Source organism: Pimephales promelas, chromosome 9, assembly GCF_988280905.1.
Source record: "Pimephales promelas chromosome 9, fPimPro1.hap1.1, whole genome shotgun sequence".
Classification (NCBI taxonomy): Eukaryota; Metazoa; Chordata; class Actinopteri; order Cypriniformes; family Leuciscidae; genus Pimephales; species Pimephales promelas.
In genome coordinates this window covers 38,501,686-38,520,319 of record NC_142777.1, presented here as the reverse complement: position 1 = coordinate 38,520,319, position 18,634 = coordinate 38,501,686, and the positions used below count along the sequence as shown (strand labels likewise).

The following is an 18,634-nucleotide window of genomic DNA, read 5'->3' as shown; positions in this document are numbered from 1 at the left end:
GCCTATGTAAAATAGCATTTATTAATTTAAAATGTAAAAAAAAATTAATAGACTAATTTAATATACTTCAAGTGTGTTAATTAATAGTTAACTTGAAGTGTGCTATTTTGGAACAATTAATGTGTTGTTAATGCAACACAAATCAATCATGTAATCGAACATTAAGTAAACTTAAGTTGTACATATGTTTAAGCAGATTGATTACAATCAAATTAAGTTTGGGCAAAATGGCAAATACTGCCACCCTCTGGATGTACGAATTTTTTACTTATCATAAATGGTGTGTGTTTAGACAACGCGTTGGGATTTTGTACTGTTAAGTTGAGACAATTACATAGAGCTTAATAGGAAAAAAAATGTTTTAATTCAAAAAACACAATTATAAGTACTAAAAATAAATATATGAGCATAAATATATTTATCAAAATAAATATAAGTGCACAACATTCCTAGTTATTTTTTTAAATTTTTTTAAAGTTTTTAACTTTATGCTTTATAAGTCTTGGTTATTTAAGTATTTGAAGTTACCGCTTAGCTGTTTTATTTGACACATGATAACTTTGTTAAATAAAATGAAACTTATTGTAATGTCTTACTGATGATCAGTGTTAGGGTAACATCTTTAGGGCAAGTAACATAATCCGATTAGTAACGCTAATCTAGTAGTAACGAAAAGTAACGCATTATTTGTACGCAATACAAGTTACTTTTTTAAATAAGTAACAGTTACTTTCTCACATTTAGTGACTGACAGCTCTCTAGTCTCTATACTGGTACAAAAGCATTTGAAACAGCACAACACCAATATTAATGATTCATTGGGAATATGTTGCATTTCTTACATTGATGTGTTGATCTTTTGCGTTAAGCATTAATCCTTCATTTTTTAACTGCAGTTCAAACGCGCACGCGCGTATGTGCGTGCGTGTGTGTGTGTTTGCGTGTGCATTACCTGTTTGAAATGCCTTTATCCTCATAAATGAGAGTTTGTCACAGGAATGCTTCACAGCTTCACATGATGGTGATTTATTACAAGTTGGTCTACAGCAGTTCTCAAACGATATTATTTAATTTACAGTATTACAAAACATCACAGACTCATTCTTAAACTGTTTCCGTTTTTCCTTCAGACATCCCCTCTACTAGTTCACTTTAAGTCCATCAAATTGTACAAAAAGCGGAACCGTTCATCATCAGAACTGATAACAGCCAGTGTGAGGAGAACTCATTCGCAGAACAGCAGCGCCATCTAATGGACAGAGAACTGATAACAGCCAATGTGAGGAGAACTCTCATAGAACAGCAGCGCCATCTAATGGACAGATATCACAAAGTTCCTGCAATACAACTTCAGTTTAACAGTCGAGAACTTACATAGATGTAAATAAAGGAATCATTCTGCAGGTTTTAAATCAGAAATGTGATTCTTGTATTTTTGTTAAAGCACTTAACATTAATTATTCCCTAAAAATATGCACTATTAGAGCTGTGTAATGTCTAAATCATCATTGAGTTCAGACTAATATTTTAGCGAGATTAACTTCTAGTGATACTGATAAAATCCCGGTGTATATTTTTCTTGATGTGTAAAAAGTGCTTTTTCTTGTGTCTTGTGTGTAAAGTTGACAGGGTTTATCATCACACACGGCCAATGTTCAGGTGTTTGGGTTGTACACACGTGTGCATTTTAAAGTGTCTTGTGTTTGGCCGGTTCAGCCAATCTGAAGATGTTTGATCTCATTTTCCGTCGGGTCATTGTGACGGTGACCCGAAACACATTTTTAAAAATGTTTACATTTTTTTTGTGGTTAAAAAGTAACAAATCCTTCCCTCCCGGGTCAATTTGACCCACATAGAAATGAATAAAATGTGAGGAATGCTTCAATAAACATTGAAACCCCTAGAAAAATCAAACTAAACCTAAACATCTACATGTGTATCTAAATGCATACTGAAAAAAAAAAACGGACTTTCGGACCCAGCGGAACAGCTCCATAGAGCTATAAGTCATGAAATATCATGTTATATGTTTTGTTTCCACAAGAGGTCACCAATGTAAGATATTATGAGCTGAATTAAAAGGTTTATGCATGAAATATGCATATATACAAGTTATTTTGAATTTCAGTTGAAAGAATATGAGAAATGTACTTAAATTACTATGTATTTATTATTTATTCATTCATCAAATCTAGTAATTTAAAGGTAAATAAAATAAATACATCGAAAAAAAATTGCCTTAAAGAAAATCGAAAAAATATTATCAAAATAAAATAATATTATTTATTCATCAAATCTAGTAATTTAAAGGTAAATAAAATAAATACATTGAAAAAAATTGCCTTAAAAAAAAATCGAAAAAAATATTATCAAAATAAAATAATATTATTATTTCTTCATCAAATCTAGTAATTTAAAGGTAAATAAAATAAAATAAATACTCCCAAAAAAGTGACTTAAAAAAAAAAAAAAAAAAAAAAAAAAAAAAAATCGAAAAAATATTATCAAAATAAAATAAATTAAGTTTTCTGGACCAAAAAATATTAAAAAAAATAATTAAGTCTAATTTAAGGGCTTCGGGTCATTTGACCCGTGAGGGAAAGCTGTGTTATAAAGTGCGCGGGAAGTACGAGTGTCGTGTGTGTGTGTGTGGTGAGGTTTGGGCGAGATGGTTAGTAGTGTAAGCGGCCGGGTCTGTGTGCGACCCTCATCATGTGGAACCTCTGCGGGACAGCGAGTCTCTGCGCCCTAACGTTAACCGCTCTCCTCTGCCTCATCCTCATCCTCCTCTTCCTCAGCACAGAGATGATGATGAGCATCGACACGCTGACGGACACACACACGCTGAAGAACAGCAGCGGTTTGTTCTCTGCGATGTGTCTGCAGAGTTCACAGCTCGTCCGGGTGTCCGCGACCTGGCAGGTGAAAGGTCGGAGGTCGGCGGCGGACGGAAAGCCGCGGCGGGTGATGATGTCACGGTAAAGGCCGACGGATGCTTTGGGTCGAGAGTGACGAGCGGCGGAGGTGAAGAGACCAAACTGAAGACCGTGATGATCCTGGAGCTTCCAGATATAAAACCCTCTCAGATTGACCCCGTCCAACTCACGAGCTGAGAGAGAGAGAGAGAGAGAGAGAGAGAGAGAGAGAGAGAGAGAGAGAGAGAGATGGATAAAAAGGGAGAGTGAGAGAGAGGGAGAGAGAGATAGATAAAGAGAGGAAGAGAGAGAGGTTAGTAGCTCATATTGCTATGCAACAAAATACAGCTTTCATGCAATTTTAAGTTAATAATATTTATAATAATATTTCAATTAGTAAAAATATATATAATTTATCAATGCATTCACAATTCTATATTTATGATTTAGTTCATGATTCTCTGATTTCAGTCAATAGTCACGTGACATGCAGGCCTAATCAAAAAAGAAATTATGACTTTTTTATCTTTAGTTTTTCCATTTAAAATTTTATATTTTATTTTTGTAACAAAATTAGTTGTTGTGGGAAGGAGGAGGCGGGAACCGGCGAACGTTCAAACACTTTAATAATCATAAAGTGAAAGTAAACAAACAACAAAGCAAAGTAAAACAAACAAAACACAACATAAGTGCAGGCCTGGTCCTCTCTCTCTCTCCACTGACGTCATCGCTCCTCCGCGAGAGATACGAGACCGGTGCGTCGCGCAGGAGTCGCTCATCCTCGATCACGCTCGCCACAACTTTATTTTTTATTTACCATTTTATGAATTATCAGCCAGGGTTCGTGAACAACACAGTGGGAAACCCAGATACAACACACACAGCACTGTTTCTCAAATATGTACACAGGTAAGAACAGGACACACAGTGTTCACAGATTAATCACAAAGGCTACTCTGTCAGGACACACACACACACACACACACGAGAGGAAGCCACTTTGACTCAATTCGTACAGACACTGTAAAAAACCTTTATTGGGCTCAAGGAACAGATAGTCTCCTCCTGATCCATGTGTGTCACTCCATCTCAAAGGTCACTCATAAACCGCTCTGAGACAGAATTACAGCACGATGACCTTTGACCCCATGATGTCCATGTGACACCATCTCATAACTCTCATAAACAGCAGGATGACCTTTGACCCCATGATGTCGAACCTCAGAGGAAGTGGCTGATTACGTTCTGTTCTTGTGTTAGAACAGATAACACCAGATAACACACACACACACACACACACACACACACACACACACACACACACACACACACACACTCTGCAATACGGCTAATCTCTCATGTTGTTGTTATATAATAGGAACATGTTTCATAATCACAGCTCATTAGTGATGTTTGCTGAGGCAAGGCGCTCATATTATCATGATAGACTTCCTTTTTTAATCAAAAGTGTTGTTAAAACTTTTTGCATTTTTTTAAGGAACTTTCAAAACTTGTTTTGTTTCTTGTTTTTGAAATTATGAAATATATTACATGTATGGTTTATATTTAAATAATGGTTTATGGTCTGGTTAATGGTCATGTGACATACGGTTAAACAAATACAAATTTTAGAAAGTTTTATATTTAGATTGTTTTTTTATATATATTTGATATTTTATGAATTATTAGCCAGGGTTTAATGGTTTAATGAATGAAACATTTTTTTTAAAATGCTTAATACATGAATTTGATAAATAATAATGGAAGCAAACGAATGCTAAAAGTGGACGGTCGCTGTTATGCTAAAACCTGTGATATTTGCCAAAAAAAAATATTAAAATGAAAATGTTGAAACAATAAAATCAATTAATGATCAAAGAAATATAAAAAGAAAAATAAACAAAAATAACAAAAATAATATAAGAATAAAATAATAAAATAAACCAAAACAAATAAAAATAATGATGAAATAAAATTAATAAAATTAAATTAATTTAAAAAAAATTAAATTAAATTAAAATTAAAAACTATAAAAAATGGAATAAAATGAAAAAAAATAGTAAATAATAAAATAAAAGAATAATACGATATTTTCTCACCTTTCAGCGCCTCCTGCAGGTAGTCCCTGATATAGCGCTGTCTCAGCTGGTCATTATGGGATGCTTGATCATCCACCCCTGACGCTGTGATGATGATGGGCAGGCCATCGCCATAGCGATCCTTCACCCATCCCAGCACCCTGCGGAGACCCCAGGGCACAAACGCCAGTCCCAGGTGTGACACCGGCCAGGTGACGTCGGTCATCAGCGAGTATCCGTGGTCCTGGTCTGCTGGTTTGGGTGGGTTTGGGTTTCGTGGTGAAGGTTTGTGCAACGGTGACACCAGACGTGTCGTGAAGTGATTCAAAGCGATGAAATCCAGCGCCCCTTTAAGCTCCTCCCTCTCGTCATCGGTGAAGCCAATCAGAGGGTTGCCACGCCCCTCAAACACGGGGTCTAGAAAACGGCCCAGTTCGAACGACAAAAAATCCTGCCGTGCAGCTTCATGTGATTCTACGAACGGATTGGCCGGTTCGGCCCAATCAGCATGAAGTGCGAAACTAACCATCGCCCCCTGTTGGTGGCGAAACCGCGTATCGTAAACGCGCCATGCTTTAGCATGCGCTAGTAGCAAGTGACGCGCTACCATCCGCCTGTCCTCCGCCGTCCCGTTGTGCGCTTCCGTTAACCTGTTCGGCTCATTAATAGTGATCCACGTCTGTACAAACCCACCGAATTCCTGGTAACAGTACGTAGCGTAGATTGCGAAGGCCTCGACGGTGCTGTGGTTCCTCCATCCGCCGTTAGCATGTAGCGGTTCAGGCATTCCCAGCGATTGCGACCGGTTGCTGGGATGATACAGGGTCACGACCGGCTGGATTCCTCTACGGACGAGCTCGCTCAACACACACCTGTAGAACCGAACCTTCTCCGGGTCCACAGATGACGGGTCGGCGCTGGGCATAAGCTGGGTCCAGTCCAGGGCGAACCGGTAGTGGGACGACCCCGTGACCCCGAGGAGAAACAGGTGGCGCTGGATGTAGAGGAAGTCAGTGCACTGGGCGGCCCGGTTGCGAAGCTGGATCCCCGTCACGGGTTTGAGAGCGCTGTTGCCGGAGTAGTTCCAGCGGTACAGGTGCGGATCCGTGAACTGGGGCGAGAACGGGTGCAGGTGAACCTGGGAGAACACATTAATATCAAACATTCACAAATAATATACATTGGATACACAAACACTAACAGTATACACACAACTGCATACAGTAGAGCGTTGGCGCTTGCAACGCCACGGTCATGGGTTCGATTCCCAGGGAAAGCAAGAACTGAGAAGAATGCAAATGTGTACCTTGAAATGCAATGTAAATAAATGTAAATAGTACAAGCGATCTTCCCAAAATTTCATGTCACGATCTAATAACACCATTTTCCCAATTTAGAGATTGAATATCCAGACTGGAACAAGCCTATGGATTTGTCTATTTGCAGAATTTAAAACAGTATACGCTGATTTCACATTTCGCGCAGCCGACATTTTGAAATAATTTTGAAAGTATCGCCTTTAATCATAAGAGAGTCGTGAATGCGATGGCGTGTGTTTAAAGGGTTAGTTCACCCAAAAATGAAAATTCTGTCAGTATTTACTCACCCTCATGTTGTTCCAACCCCGTAAGACCTTCGTTCATCTTCGGAACACAAATTAAGATATTTAAGATATTAAGATCGCTCCTGCATACTAGTCCATAGGCTTCTTAAGGGAATGACTCTTGCTGTCCCCGAAAAGTCATTAAAGACATCGTTAAAATAGTCCAAGTGACTACAGTGGCTCAATCTTAAGTTTATCAAATGACGAGAAAACTTTTGTGCGCAAAAAAACAACAAAAATAACGACTTTATTTCAACAATTCACTTCCTTCTCCATGAGCCTGTAAGTCAGTTAACGTAGTGTGATTGCGTAGAGCTACGTCACACGTAGGCTCACTATTGGCCGACGCTGGTCATGTGTGTGTGATGCGTGATACGTACAATAACAGAAGCTTATGCTATTAAACAAGTAACCTGACTCGCGCAGAGGGAGAAATAAACCAATAGTTGAAATAAAGTCGTTATTTTTGTTGTTTTTTTGCGTACAAAAGTGTTCTCGTCGTTTGATAAACTTAAGATTGAGCCCCTGTAGTCACTTGGACTATTTTAACGATGTTTTTAATGACTTTGAGGACAGCAAGAGCCAGTCCCTCAAGAAGCCTATGGACTGTATGCAGGAGCGATCTTAATATCTTAAATATCTTAATTTGTTTTCCGAAGATGAACGAAGGTCTTACGTGGTTGGAACAACATGAGGGTGAGTAAATACTGACAGAATTTTCATTTTTGGGTGAACTAACCCTTTAATGTAGAAATTAGTCTTTCTAAAAATGTACATACATTTCTTTCATACTTTAGACTGTGAAATACATTTATCTTCATTATCATCTGTACTTCCGGGGTTGTTCCCACCGGAGCCTCGCTTGCTTTCGATTTCAAAATGGCGGCTGTGTGAAATCAGCGCATAAAATTAAACATTCAGTTGTCAAAATAGTCATTAAATTCTGAGGTAAACTTTTAAACACTGTGCAGGTGAAACTCTAAAAATCTGAATATGGTGCAAAAGTTCATTTATTTCGGTAATTCAACTTAAAAGGTGAAACTAATATGTTATATAGACTCATTACATGCAAAGTGAGATATTTCAAGCCTTTATTTTTATGGATTAACGTTACAGAAATGAAAACCTCATATCTGTAATCATCAAAATTATAACAAAATAAAGGTTTGAAATATCTCACTTTGCATGTAATGAGTCTGTATAACATATTAATTTCACCTTTACTGAAGTAAATTAACTTTTGCACGATATTCTAATTTTTCGACTTTCACCTGTAGTTACTCGCCAAGACGGACATTTTGGAAAAGTATAGAGTTTTCAAAATGTTAAATCGATGCAAAATCACCTGTAATATTGATTCCGACACACCGAACTGGAAGTCGCAGGGGAAGCGGCCCTCGATGTGAGGCGTGCTGTGGGCCGGGAACCCGTTGTCCCGGATCAGTCGCCGGTAGAAGTGAGCGCTGGTCTTCGGGATCCTGCGGCGCTCGGGTTGACTGAAGTCGATGTAGAACAATCCCCTCCTCATGCTGTATCCGTGATTCCACTCGAACCCGTCCACCAGACTCCAGGCTGTGTATCCGAACACACTCACTCCGTCCACGGACACGGCTGAGGGAACACACATGCAAACACGGCGCCTTTCGTGTGTCACACAGGGGAAACTCGAAACTTTACAATATCGTAAGTTCGTGTATTTCAGTATTTCAAATTAAAAGCTGAAACTAATAAAGCCTGTATAGTGTAAATAACTATATACATACAGGTGAATCTCGAAAAATTCTTGCAAAAGATATTTAATCATTTCAGTAATTTAACGTAAAAGGTAAAACTACTGTAATATATTATAGACTCATTATATGCAAAGTGAGAAATTTCAAGCCTTTATTTGTTATAATTTTTATGATTATGGATTACAGAAATGAAAACCTCAAAGTCAAAATTAGAATATTGTGAAAAAAGGTTTTCATGTCTGTAATCCATAATCATACAATAAAAAGGAAGAATAGGCCATGGCAAAGAAATGTGCCTTGAGTTGAACTTTAAAAACATGTAGAGAGTCAGCGTCACAAACCTCTACTATGAATACAATTTATAAAAACTAAATGAAAAAATAAAGGAAATGTATGTATTTTTTAATAATGTATAAATAATTAAAAGATATGAATGTAAAATATACATATTTAGAAATAAAATAAAATATATATATATATATATATATATATATATATATATATATATACTTTTTATTTATGCATTTATTAAATATAATTAAATACTTTGTTTATTTATTATAAACAAATATAATAACTAAGTTTGTATATATATATATATATATATATATATATATATTATAAATAAATGTAATAATATAAAAATAAATAGTTTATATTGTATAAAATGTATTTATAAAAAATATTTAATTAAAAAGGAATGTAAAACAAACAATTAGAAAAATATATATATACTTATATATATATACAGTATATATATATATATATATATATATATATATATGTATTATTTATTATGAATAAATAATTATTTAGAAACAAATAAATGTGCGTTTATGCGTTTACAATGCATAAATGACTGAATGAAATGTTTTTTTGCAAATCCCAAATAAAATTAAATTTTACAAATTCACATAAGATATATTTGCGACGCATGTCAATACCAGGTGTGAACAGGGTTTAAAACACACACACACACACACACACCTTGCATGACTTGAATGATGAACTTCTTCATCAAATAAATGGCCATCGTGTCCTCGACTCCGACAGAAGCGTCCGAGAACCAGCCGCTCTCGGCCACCAGCACCTGCGGATCACCGTACATGAGCCGAACCCACACCAGAACACTCCTCAGGTCAAAGGTCAACTTCTGCCCGAACCGGGCCAGTCCTTGGGCCACCCGCAGGGTCTCCGGGTCGAAGGCCAGAGAGAAGAAGTCAGCGGTTCCCTTCACTGAGAGCTTCTGTTGTGCAGTGAACTCTGGGATCACGCCGCGGTTCGAGGCCTTCAGGGACTCTGGGTAATCTCCACTTCCATATATGGGCTCTGCGAACCAGCCAATCACAGCCTCCATGGACTTCTGACAGTGCTCCAGATTCTCTGGCGAGGCCTTGCCGTCATGAGGCTCCACCCAATGAGAGCCGAGAGTGATGGAGACTTTACCGTTCTGATGAGCTCGGAAGTGTTGGTCGTAAACGTGCCACGCTTTAGCATGAGCCTGCACACACACACACACACACACACACACAAGAGCATCATCACTACAGATCTACTGAGTGAGTGAGTGAGTGAGTAAGTAAGTGAGTGTGTGAGTGAGTGAGTAAGTGAGTGAGTGTGTGAGTGAGTGGGTGAGTGTGTTAGTGTGTGAGTGAGTGTGTGAGTGAGTGGGTGGGTGAGTGAGTAATTATGTGAGTGAGTGAGTGATTATGTGAGTGAGTGAGTGAGTGAGTGAGTGAGTGATTATGTGAGTGAGTGGGTGAGTGTGTGGGTGGGTGAGTGAGTGAGTGGGTGGGTGAGTGAGTAATTATGTGAGTGAGTGAGTGATTATGTGAGTGAGTGAGTGATTATGTGAGTGAGTGATTATGTGAGTGTGTGAGTGAGTGAGTGAGTGATTATGTGAGTGTGTGAGTGAGTGAGTGATTATGTGAGTGTGTGAGTGAGTGAGTGATTATGTGAGTGAATGAGTGTGTGAGTGAGTGAGTGATTATGTGAGTGTGTGAGTGAGTGAGTGATTATGTGAGTGAGTGATTATGTGAGTGAGTGACTGTGTGGGTGAGTGAATGAGTGAGTGTGTGAGTGAGTGAGTGTGTGTGTGAGTGAGTGGGTGGGTGAGTGAGTGTGTGTGTGTGTGTGTGTGTGTGTGTGAGTGAGTGGGTGGGTGAGTGAGTGTGTGTGTGAGTGAGTGGGTGAGTGAGTGTGTGTGTGTGTGTGTGAGTGAGTGGGTGGGTGAGTGAGTGTGTGTGTGAGTGAGTGAGTGAGTGAGTGGGTGGGTGGGTGAGTGAGTGATTATGTGAGTGAGTGAGTGAGAGATAATGTGAGTGAGTGAGTGAGTGAGTGGGTGAGTGAGGGGGGGGGGTGTGTGTGTGAATGAGTGAGTGTGTGTGTGTGAGCATGTGAGTGTGTAAGTGTGAGTGAGTGAGCGTTTGTGTGTGCGAGTGAGTGAGTGTGTGTGTGTCTGTTAGTGTGTGTGGCGTGTGCTCAAACGTCATTTGGTTGATGTCAGCCGACACACAGCTCTGTTTCTCAGAGAGATCTCATCATTTCTGCATGTGTGTGTGCGTGAGTGTGTGTGTGTGTGTGCATGCAAGTGTGCGTGTGAGAGTGTGTGTGCTCACGAGTGTGCGTGTGAATCTGTCTATGTGTGCATGTGACTGTGTGTGTGTGTGTGTGTACGACAGTGTGTGTACTTGCTTTTTTGCCCATAAAAAAAGACTTTGGTTAAATATTAAAATTATCACAGTAAATAATGTATGGCCCCGTAAAAAAATTCAAAAATAGAATTTGGCTTTATCTTCTCCATGCAAAATAAATAAAAATGAGCCACAGTGAATTTGGGTTGAAATGTGCTGTTTTGAACACCTGGTAACTGTCCTTTATGTTCTCCCACACTTGTGGCTAGTGGAGGCTCCTAAACGTCTGGTGACACACAGCTCTGTTTCTAAAAGACGAGCGTGACCTCTGACCTCTAACCCTAAACTCACCCTGATGAGGTTGTGCGCCGCGATGAAGGGGTCGGCGCGACCCCCGGTGACCCCTGGAGCGTGAGCCCCCGTCCCGTACCCCAGGGCGGCCAGGAGGAACGGGTTATGCATCGTGATCCAGTAGCGGACCTCTCCGCCAAACGTCCGGAAACAAAACGCGGCGTAATCGGCGAACACGTCCTCCATGCTCCGGTTTAACCAGCCTCCGAAACGCTCCTGCAGGACCTGCGGAAGATCCCAGTGGAACAGAGTCACCACAGGCTCCACCTGGAGCTCCTTCAGCCTGCCGATCAGACGCCGGTAATGCTCCACTCCGGCCGGGTTGGGATTCTCCGTCGCGTCTCCGTTCGGGAAAAGACGAGTCCAGGAGAGGGAGAAGGAGTAGAAGTTCACTCCCAAATCCTGAACTGACTTCAGATCCTCTTCCCATTGGAGATAACTATCACTGGTGCGGGGATGATGTGTGAAACGATCCCACACAGACTCGCCCTTCCCGTCCGCATCCCAGGATCCTTCAGTCGGGAACGCCGAGGTCCCGACGCCCCAGAGAAACCCGCTGGGAAACGCTCCCGTCTGCAGGAACGTCACGTTCAGGGGCTGAAGCCACAGCTTGGATGCTTTATAATCCACAGCAGAGAAAACCAGCGCTGGGATCAAAGAGAGACACACGGATGAGACTCGCAACATCCTGAGCAAACTATCGGAGCACGAATGCAACCGGAAAACTGAAGAAAAGCATCGTCGGGGAAAGAAAAGGTGAAGCGCATTGAGATCCGTGCGTGAACACCGGAGATCTCGGAGTGCAGGAAGACGGACCTTGGATCAATGATTAACATGAACTCTGATCCTCTCATGACTTACAGCGCCTGAGAGAGAGAGAGAGAGAGAGAGAGAGAGAGAGAGAGAGAGGATGTTTTATGTGGTGTTGATTTCATTTGGCTTTTACTGAAACTGATGGGTGTTCCTGTAAACTCTGAACACACACTTTTCACGTGCCATATTTCACCTCAAACTCTTCATTAAGCAAGACTGAACACGTTTATTAAGGGGAATAGTGTTAGTAATGATGAAAACAGACATAATTTGTGAAAATAATGACACAATAAATTTCATACTATAAACATTGAAATGGCTGGACACATTAAACACATTAAATAAATAAATATCTTTTTTTTCTGAACCATCCATTTTCAAAAATGCAAATTTAATTCTAAAGACCAATCTTGCAAGCATTTTATATCATGTATCCTTCCTAAATGCATGCAATTTAACAATATGCACCTTTTGCATAGACTTATTATGCACAATAAAAATAAATAGGCTATCAAACAATAAAAAAATGATATTTACCTTAATTTTTCTTCGTTTTCTTCTCACAACGACTAAAGTTTATAGCCTTAAGGGTAAAACTGTTAGTAATGATGGAAAATAATGACACAATAAATATCAAAATAGTTATTTATTTTTTATAGTATTCTAGTTTATCATTTTATATTATTATAGAATCAAAAATGGTCAGGGGTGAAGAAAATCATGTAAAGCATTTGGAAATAAATGAAATAATCCAAATCTTGGGTTGAAATATGTTAGTTTTCATAAAAACTTGTAGAGGAGATGTTCGCTGAGAATCTCTCCATCATCTCGAGCAATGCGTTCAGCCCGTCACCGAATGAAGAACAGCTTTAATATGAAGAGCTGTGTTCGTCATGTGTGTTTACACGCAGGCTTGAAGATCAAACTCAATTGAAGTCAATGGCAGTTTCAGGACAGCTGGCTCTAGTTTTACGAGGGCAGAAACGCCTCGACGCCGCGTGTGATTGTGTTTCGAGACACACTCTGATGCCCAAAGGAGCGTTTGATTAGATCAGGTGACTGATAATACAGGATGCTGGAGGAAAACAACAGAGGAACAGCAACACACACACACACACACACACACACACACACAGAAAACACGTCGAGAGATTATTTTCTTCAGCATCCCGACTCAATACAGCTCTAGGTTCAAATAGTCAGTCTTTAAGTTATTTGTTCACTGAGCACAAAAACGATTTGCCATAATTACATTTATAAAACGGTTAGTTCCAATCCTCGATTCTGATTGGTCAACAGTTGCGCTTTATTCACGATAAAACCTATTTTTTAAAGTCTATGGATAAAACACGGCTATTACCGCTTCACCCAACGGTTCTATGTATCACTGCGCAACACTGCGGTTCCTATGTTGTCAGGGACTATTTTTTTTTTAGCGGAAGGAAGGGTTTTAGTGATTTCACTTCATGAAAGTTGCACTATACATATTTTTTTACTTTAATATTTTTATTGTGTGGTAACCGTTTTATAAAAGCAATGAGGAACTCGAGGCCAGTGCTGTTGATTAAGTAACGGCCGAAGGGGTTACTCCGCTTCATGTCGAGCCTAACAACGCCCTTCAGCCGTTACTTATTCACGATACAGCACAGCCTCGAGTACATTGTTAACGTCAGGAGCACGCCGTCGCCTCGTGCATTAAAATACTTCAAATCATTCGATAAAAGACGCTCAAATAAAATATTATGGTTACTTAGTCACACAGCCTGGATGGTGTGGTGAATAATTAACGCTTAACAGTATTTGCTGAGTCTGAGGTAAATAAAGTGCTTTATAACTGAATAACTGAGTCCTCATGACTGCATGCTTCAAGTTCATTCAAAGAGGATTTCTCTTATTAAAGATACCAGCTTTATATATATATAAAAATCAAACAATAGGCATATACAGGGACTAAAACTAACCTTTTACCACACCGATTCACTGGTTGGTGACTTAAGAAAAAAAAAATGTACCTGCCATTAAAACTGTTTATGGGAAAATAGGCAGTAATAACTCAAACATTTGAGCTACCAGTGAAAATTCACAATGTTCTGTTACAATTTTGACACCACAGCAAAAACTAATATGAATTAAAAACATTATTAAAGACAAGATGCCAGTAATAAAATAAAACTCCAATAAAAATTAAATTACAAGCAAAAGCACGTATAAAGGAAATATAACAAAGATACAAATGAAATAAACAGTGATTTTCATGTTTTTTAGGACACAAATGCTTTCTCTGATGGAGAAACTTTAAGACGCTTGCCTACGAATTGAAATTATTCCTGCCATTTGAAGCTCCATCTCTCAGTCAATAACGGGTGACTGTCGGTAAGTGTCGTTTAGAGAAGTGAAACAGCGGAAAAGCAGAAGTGCAGCAACATCATTTAAATATGATACAGTTTCATAAGATGGAGATCAACCAAGTGTAAGCAGACCTCCACAGCAGACGGGTAAGAGAAATATCTATCTATCTATCTATCTATCTATCTATCTATCTATCTATCTATCTATCTATCTATCTATCTATCTATCTATCTATCTATCTATCTATCTATCTATCTATCTATCTATCTATCTATCTATCTATCTATCCATCTGTCCGTCTGTCCGTCTGTCTGTCTGTCAGTCTGTCCATCTATCTATCTATCTGTCTATCTATCATTTAAATAATATGTAATTTGTCTCACAGTAAAAGTAGCAGAAACTGCAGAACTGCCAAAATTTACATTGAAAAAGTAAATTTCAGTAAATTAAAATACTGCTAGTGTAACCACAATGCAAACTAATGCTAGGGACTAAAAGTGAAATCTGAGACAAGTCAATAATACGGTTGACTTAAAATAGGAAATGAAAATGACATTTTTTTTTCTCCCACAGACTCACTCGTGTCAGAAAGATGACGGCGTCGGGCTGGTGGTTGGTGTGTGTGTATGTCACGAGTTTCCACCCATCTCTCAGTCTGGCCATAAAGAGGATCATAGTGAATTACTCATCTCAAAACCTGTCCTCGGTCCCTCCCGGCCTGAACCCGTCTACAGAAGACCTGGACCTGTCGCTTAACCGCATCCAAACGCTGAGCGGCAAAGACTTCCGCACAACACCACGACTCCATTCCCTCAACCTGTCCTGGAATACGCTGGAAAACATTCACACGGACACATTTAACTCAACGCCGGCTTTGGAAATCCTCGATCTATCGCACAACAAACTCCAGAATCTCTCCGATCAACCGTACCTGTTTAACACGGGAAATCTTCAGTTCTTAGACTTGTCATCCAACATGTTTTCCGTCATGGCGCTAGGGAAGGAATTTTCCACCTTGAAACGCCTGCGATGGCTAGGCCTGAGTGCGACTTCAATCAGCAACGAAGACTTCGCTCACATTGCTAGTCTTACCTTAAAAACGCTCTTTATTAATACCGACAAACTCCAGATGTACGAAGAGAGGAGTTTAACGGATGTGCACGCGGAGAAAGCCATCATCGCCTTTTCCGCCAGTAACCACGATATTGCAATCGCGAATGATGTTTTTGCGTCGTTTAAAGAGGTCGAGTTCACCAAAGTGGACCGTGAGATGAAGGTCCTCCAGGAGATACGCCGTCGAGGAACGGTACGCACCGTTGGCCTGGAAATCTCCACGGTTGAAACCACATGGGACGTTCTGACGAGATGTGCAAACACTATATTTGCGTCCGTCATTCAACGGCTTTCCTTTTCGGATTTAACCTTGACTAGCATGGAAAAGGGCGGGAATGTGTCCTCAAGCCGCGTGTTGGACTCCTTCTCTACAACGCGAGCGTCTGTAACCCAATTCATCTTCGACCAAAGGGTGCTCTACGACTTCTTCATAAACATGCCCGCGAGGAACGTCAGTTTAACCCAAACGCCCATCATCTTTATGACCTGTCCGCGGACTGTTAGCACGATCGCGGCGTTGGACTTGTCCGATTGCGCTCTGACGGAAAAAATATTCTCGATTGGTCCGGACAAGGAATGCGATACATTTACAAACCTGGAATACCTGGTTTTAAGAGGCAACAACCTGAAACATCTCAGACCGCTGACCTCAAGAATCACTCTCATGATCTCGCTGAAATACGTCGATCTCAGTCAGAACACGCTTAGCTATTCCCAGGAGCAAGGCAAGTGCGTTTGGCCTCGCGAGGTCCTCCACGTGGACCTCTCCTCCAATGGGTTTGACCAGAGCGTCTTCGAGTGTTTGCCCGACTCCATACGCATCTTAAACCTCCGCAATAACCGAGTGGCCTTAGTCCCGGCGGATGTTCGTGTGTTGGAAAACCTGAGCGTTTTAGACCTCACCGGTAACCGTTTGCTCGACCTTCCCACTTGTCAAGCATTCCCAAACCTCCACAAGCTCCTATTAAGATCAAACTCCCTCCATTCGCCTTTCCCGGACTCCCTCGAGACTTGCCAACATCTTAAAGATCTCGACTTGAGCCGTAACCCCTTCATCTGCACGTGTGCTTTGCGTGAATTTGCGGGACTTATCAATAACCGAGCGACACACACCAATAGCGTGACTCTTTTCCACTGGCCGGAAGGATACCGATGCAGTTACCCAGAATCCCGAAGCAACACAATGCTTAAAGACTTCTACCTTCCCGAGATATCCTGCGACGGCTGGATTCTCGCTATTACTATTCTAATCCCGACAATCACTTTGATAGTTGGCGTCGGCCTTCTTTGCCGCCGCCTGGATGTCCCCTGGTACCTCAAGATGATTTGGAAATGGACACGCGCCAAGAAACACGCAATAACCTCCAAAACGGCGGCGGAGGATATGAAGGAGTTGCGCTTTCACGCGTTCGTATCGTACAGCCAACGAAACGCCGAATGGGTCAAAGCTCAATTTCTTCCCAAACTCGAAGGCGATTGTGGGTTGCGAGTGTGTCACCACGAGCGGGACTTCATCCCGGGGAAAACGATCGTTCAGAACATCCTCCGATGCATCGAGCAGAGCAGAAAGTGCGTGTTCGTTCTCTCGTCTCACTTCGTCCAGAGCGAATGGTGCCACTACGAGCTTTACTTCGCCAATCACCAACGGGTAATGCGAGGGATGGATAGCATTATACTAATTCTCCTCGAACCTCTGCCGTCATATCTCATTCCCTCAAAGTATAACCAGCTCAAGGCCATGATGTCCAGACGCACGTATCTTGAGTGGCCACAAGAGGGAGCCAAGCAGAAGCTGTTCTGGGCAAATCTTCGAGCGTCTCTGCAGGCCAACCTTCCCATTCAGTCGGAGAGAGAAGAAGAGTGATCTAACATTGATATTCATTTAGATCAGTGGTTCTCGACCAAGGACAGTAGTCTAAAATCAAGATACAGTCAAACCTAAATGTATTCAACATTTCTCACTTTATCACAGTTTATTCACTGTAGTTTAGAAAATGGTAATAAAATATGGCATTCTCAGATCAGTGGATATTTGACTGGTTTTGTCCGTCCTTCTGTTGGACTCTCACACTTGAATATCTGTTAAATTTAACTACACAATTAGATAACACCAGTTTAGCTCAACCAGTGACCAAGCAATGCTTCATGTTGTTCAGTGTGTGTGTGTAAAAAGAGCATTAGCAATTACAGAAAACACACTGAAGAAAACATCATTAGCTCAAAATGGAGGAATCATGTTTGGTCCCAAATTTTTATAAATTTAACTGGCATGAAGAATTATTGTGTATAATACGTCACATGTTAAAACTCAGAAACCCTGTACTAAAAAAAACATAGCAGAACTAAAATATTCCAGACTCTTAATCAATCGAGAAAAATCTGGGATTCTACTTATAAACCTAAGGGACTGCTGTGCTACTCACACATGATAACTTTGTCACACTGTCGTAGAACGCTATTCAAAAATGCTGTTATTTGCAGTGTTGTGTGTTACATAAAATGAAACTTATTGTAATGTCTTACTGATGATCAGTGTTAGGTAACTTACATCTTTAGGGCAAGTAACATAATCAGATTAGCTTTTTAAGTTACTAAAAGTAACACATTATTTGTACGCAATACAAGTTACTTTTTTAAATAAGTAACAGTTACTTTCTCACATTTATTGAGTGACAGCTCTCTAGTCTCTATACTGGTACAAAAGCATTTGAAACAGCACCAATATTAATGATTCATTGGGAATATGTTGCATTTCTTACATTGATGTGTTGATCTTTTGCGTTAAACTGTCACGGTGTGGCTCTGGCAGAGGAACGAGGAGACCGGAGTATCGGGAAGAACAGGTTTTAATATATATATATATATATATATATATATATATATATATATATATATATATATATATAAACAGGCAGGCAGACAGGAACACGGGTTCACAATGAACATCAATAAACAACATCGACCGACCAAGACAGACTGAATGGGATGGAACTAAATACACAGAGGAATCAAACTAAACGAGGTGCAAACAGGTGAAAATAATGAT

At 40.1% G+C, this 18,634-nt stretch overlaps 2 protein-coding genes across 2 annotated transcripts; one reads left to right on the top strand and one right to left on the bottom strand.

Annotated features, from left to right (window-relative positions):
- Positions 1 to 999: 999 nt before the first annotated feature.
- On the bottom strand, positions 1,000 to 15,139 carry klb (klotho beta). The gene is made up of 6 exons (XM_089135142.1): positions 15,055 to 15,139; positions 11,314 to 12,179; positions 9,317 to 9,830; positions 7,942 to 8,207; positions 5,015 to 6,131; positions 1,000 to 3,109 (listed from the first exon to the last, which is right to left on the bottom strand). Exons 2-6 carry the CDS (start codon positions 11,998 to 12,000, stop codon positions 2,673 to 2,675), a joined length of 3,021 nt encoding a protein of 1,006 aa, XP_088991268.1. The 5' UTR covers positions 12,001 to 12,179; positions 15,055 to 15,139; the 3' UTR covers positions 1,000 to 2,672.
- tlr1 (toll-like receptor 1) lies at positions 14,518 to 18,441 on the top strand. Its single transcript, XM_039655094.2, has 2 exons — positions 14,518 to 14,621; positions 15,049 to 18,441. Exon 2 carries the CDS (start codon positions 15,068 to 15,070, stop codon positions 17,450 to 17,452), a length of 2,385 nt encoding a protein of 794 aa, XP_039511028.2. The 5' UTR covers positions 14,518 to 14,621; positions 15,049 to 15,067; the 3' UTR covers positions 17,453 to 18,441.
- Positions 18,442 to 18,634: the final 193 nt, after the last annotated feature.

Bases quoted from the DNA above. Each gene is read 5' to 3' on its own strand.
- klb (XM_089135142.1), bottom strand. From the start codon at position 12,000: ATGTTGCGAGTCTCATCCGTGTGTCTCTCTTTGATCCCAGCGCTGGTT. The intron at 6,132-7,941 runs GTGATTTTGCAT...GTGTTCTCCCAG, and splicing joins TGTCGGAATCAATATTACAG to GTTCACCTGCACCCGTTCTC. The intron at 3,110-5,014 runs GTGAGAAAATAT...TCTCTCTCTCAG, and splicing joins CCTGCAGGAGGCGCTGAAAG to CTCGTGAGTTGGACGGGGTC.
- tlr1 (XM_039655094.2), top strand. From the start codon at position 15,068: ATGACGGCGTCGGGCTGGTGGTTGGTGTGTGTGTATGTCACGAGTTTC.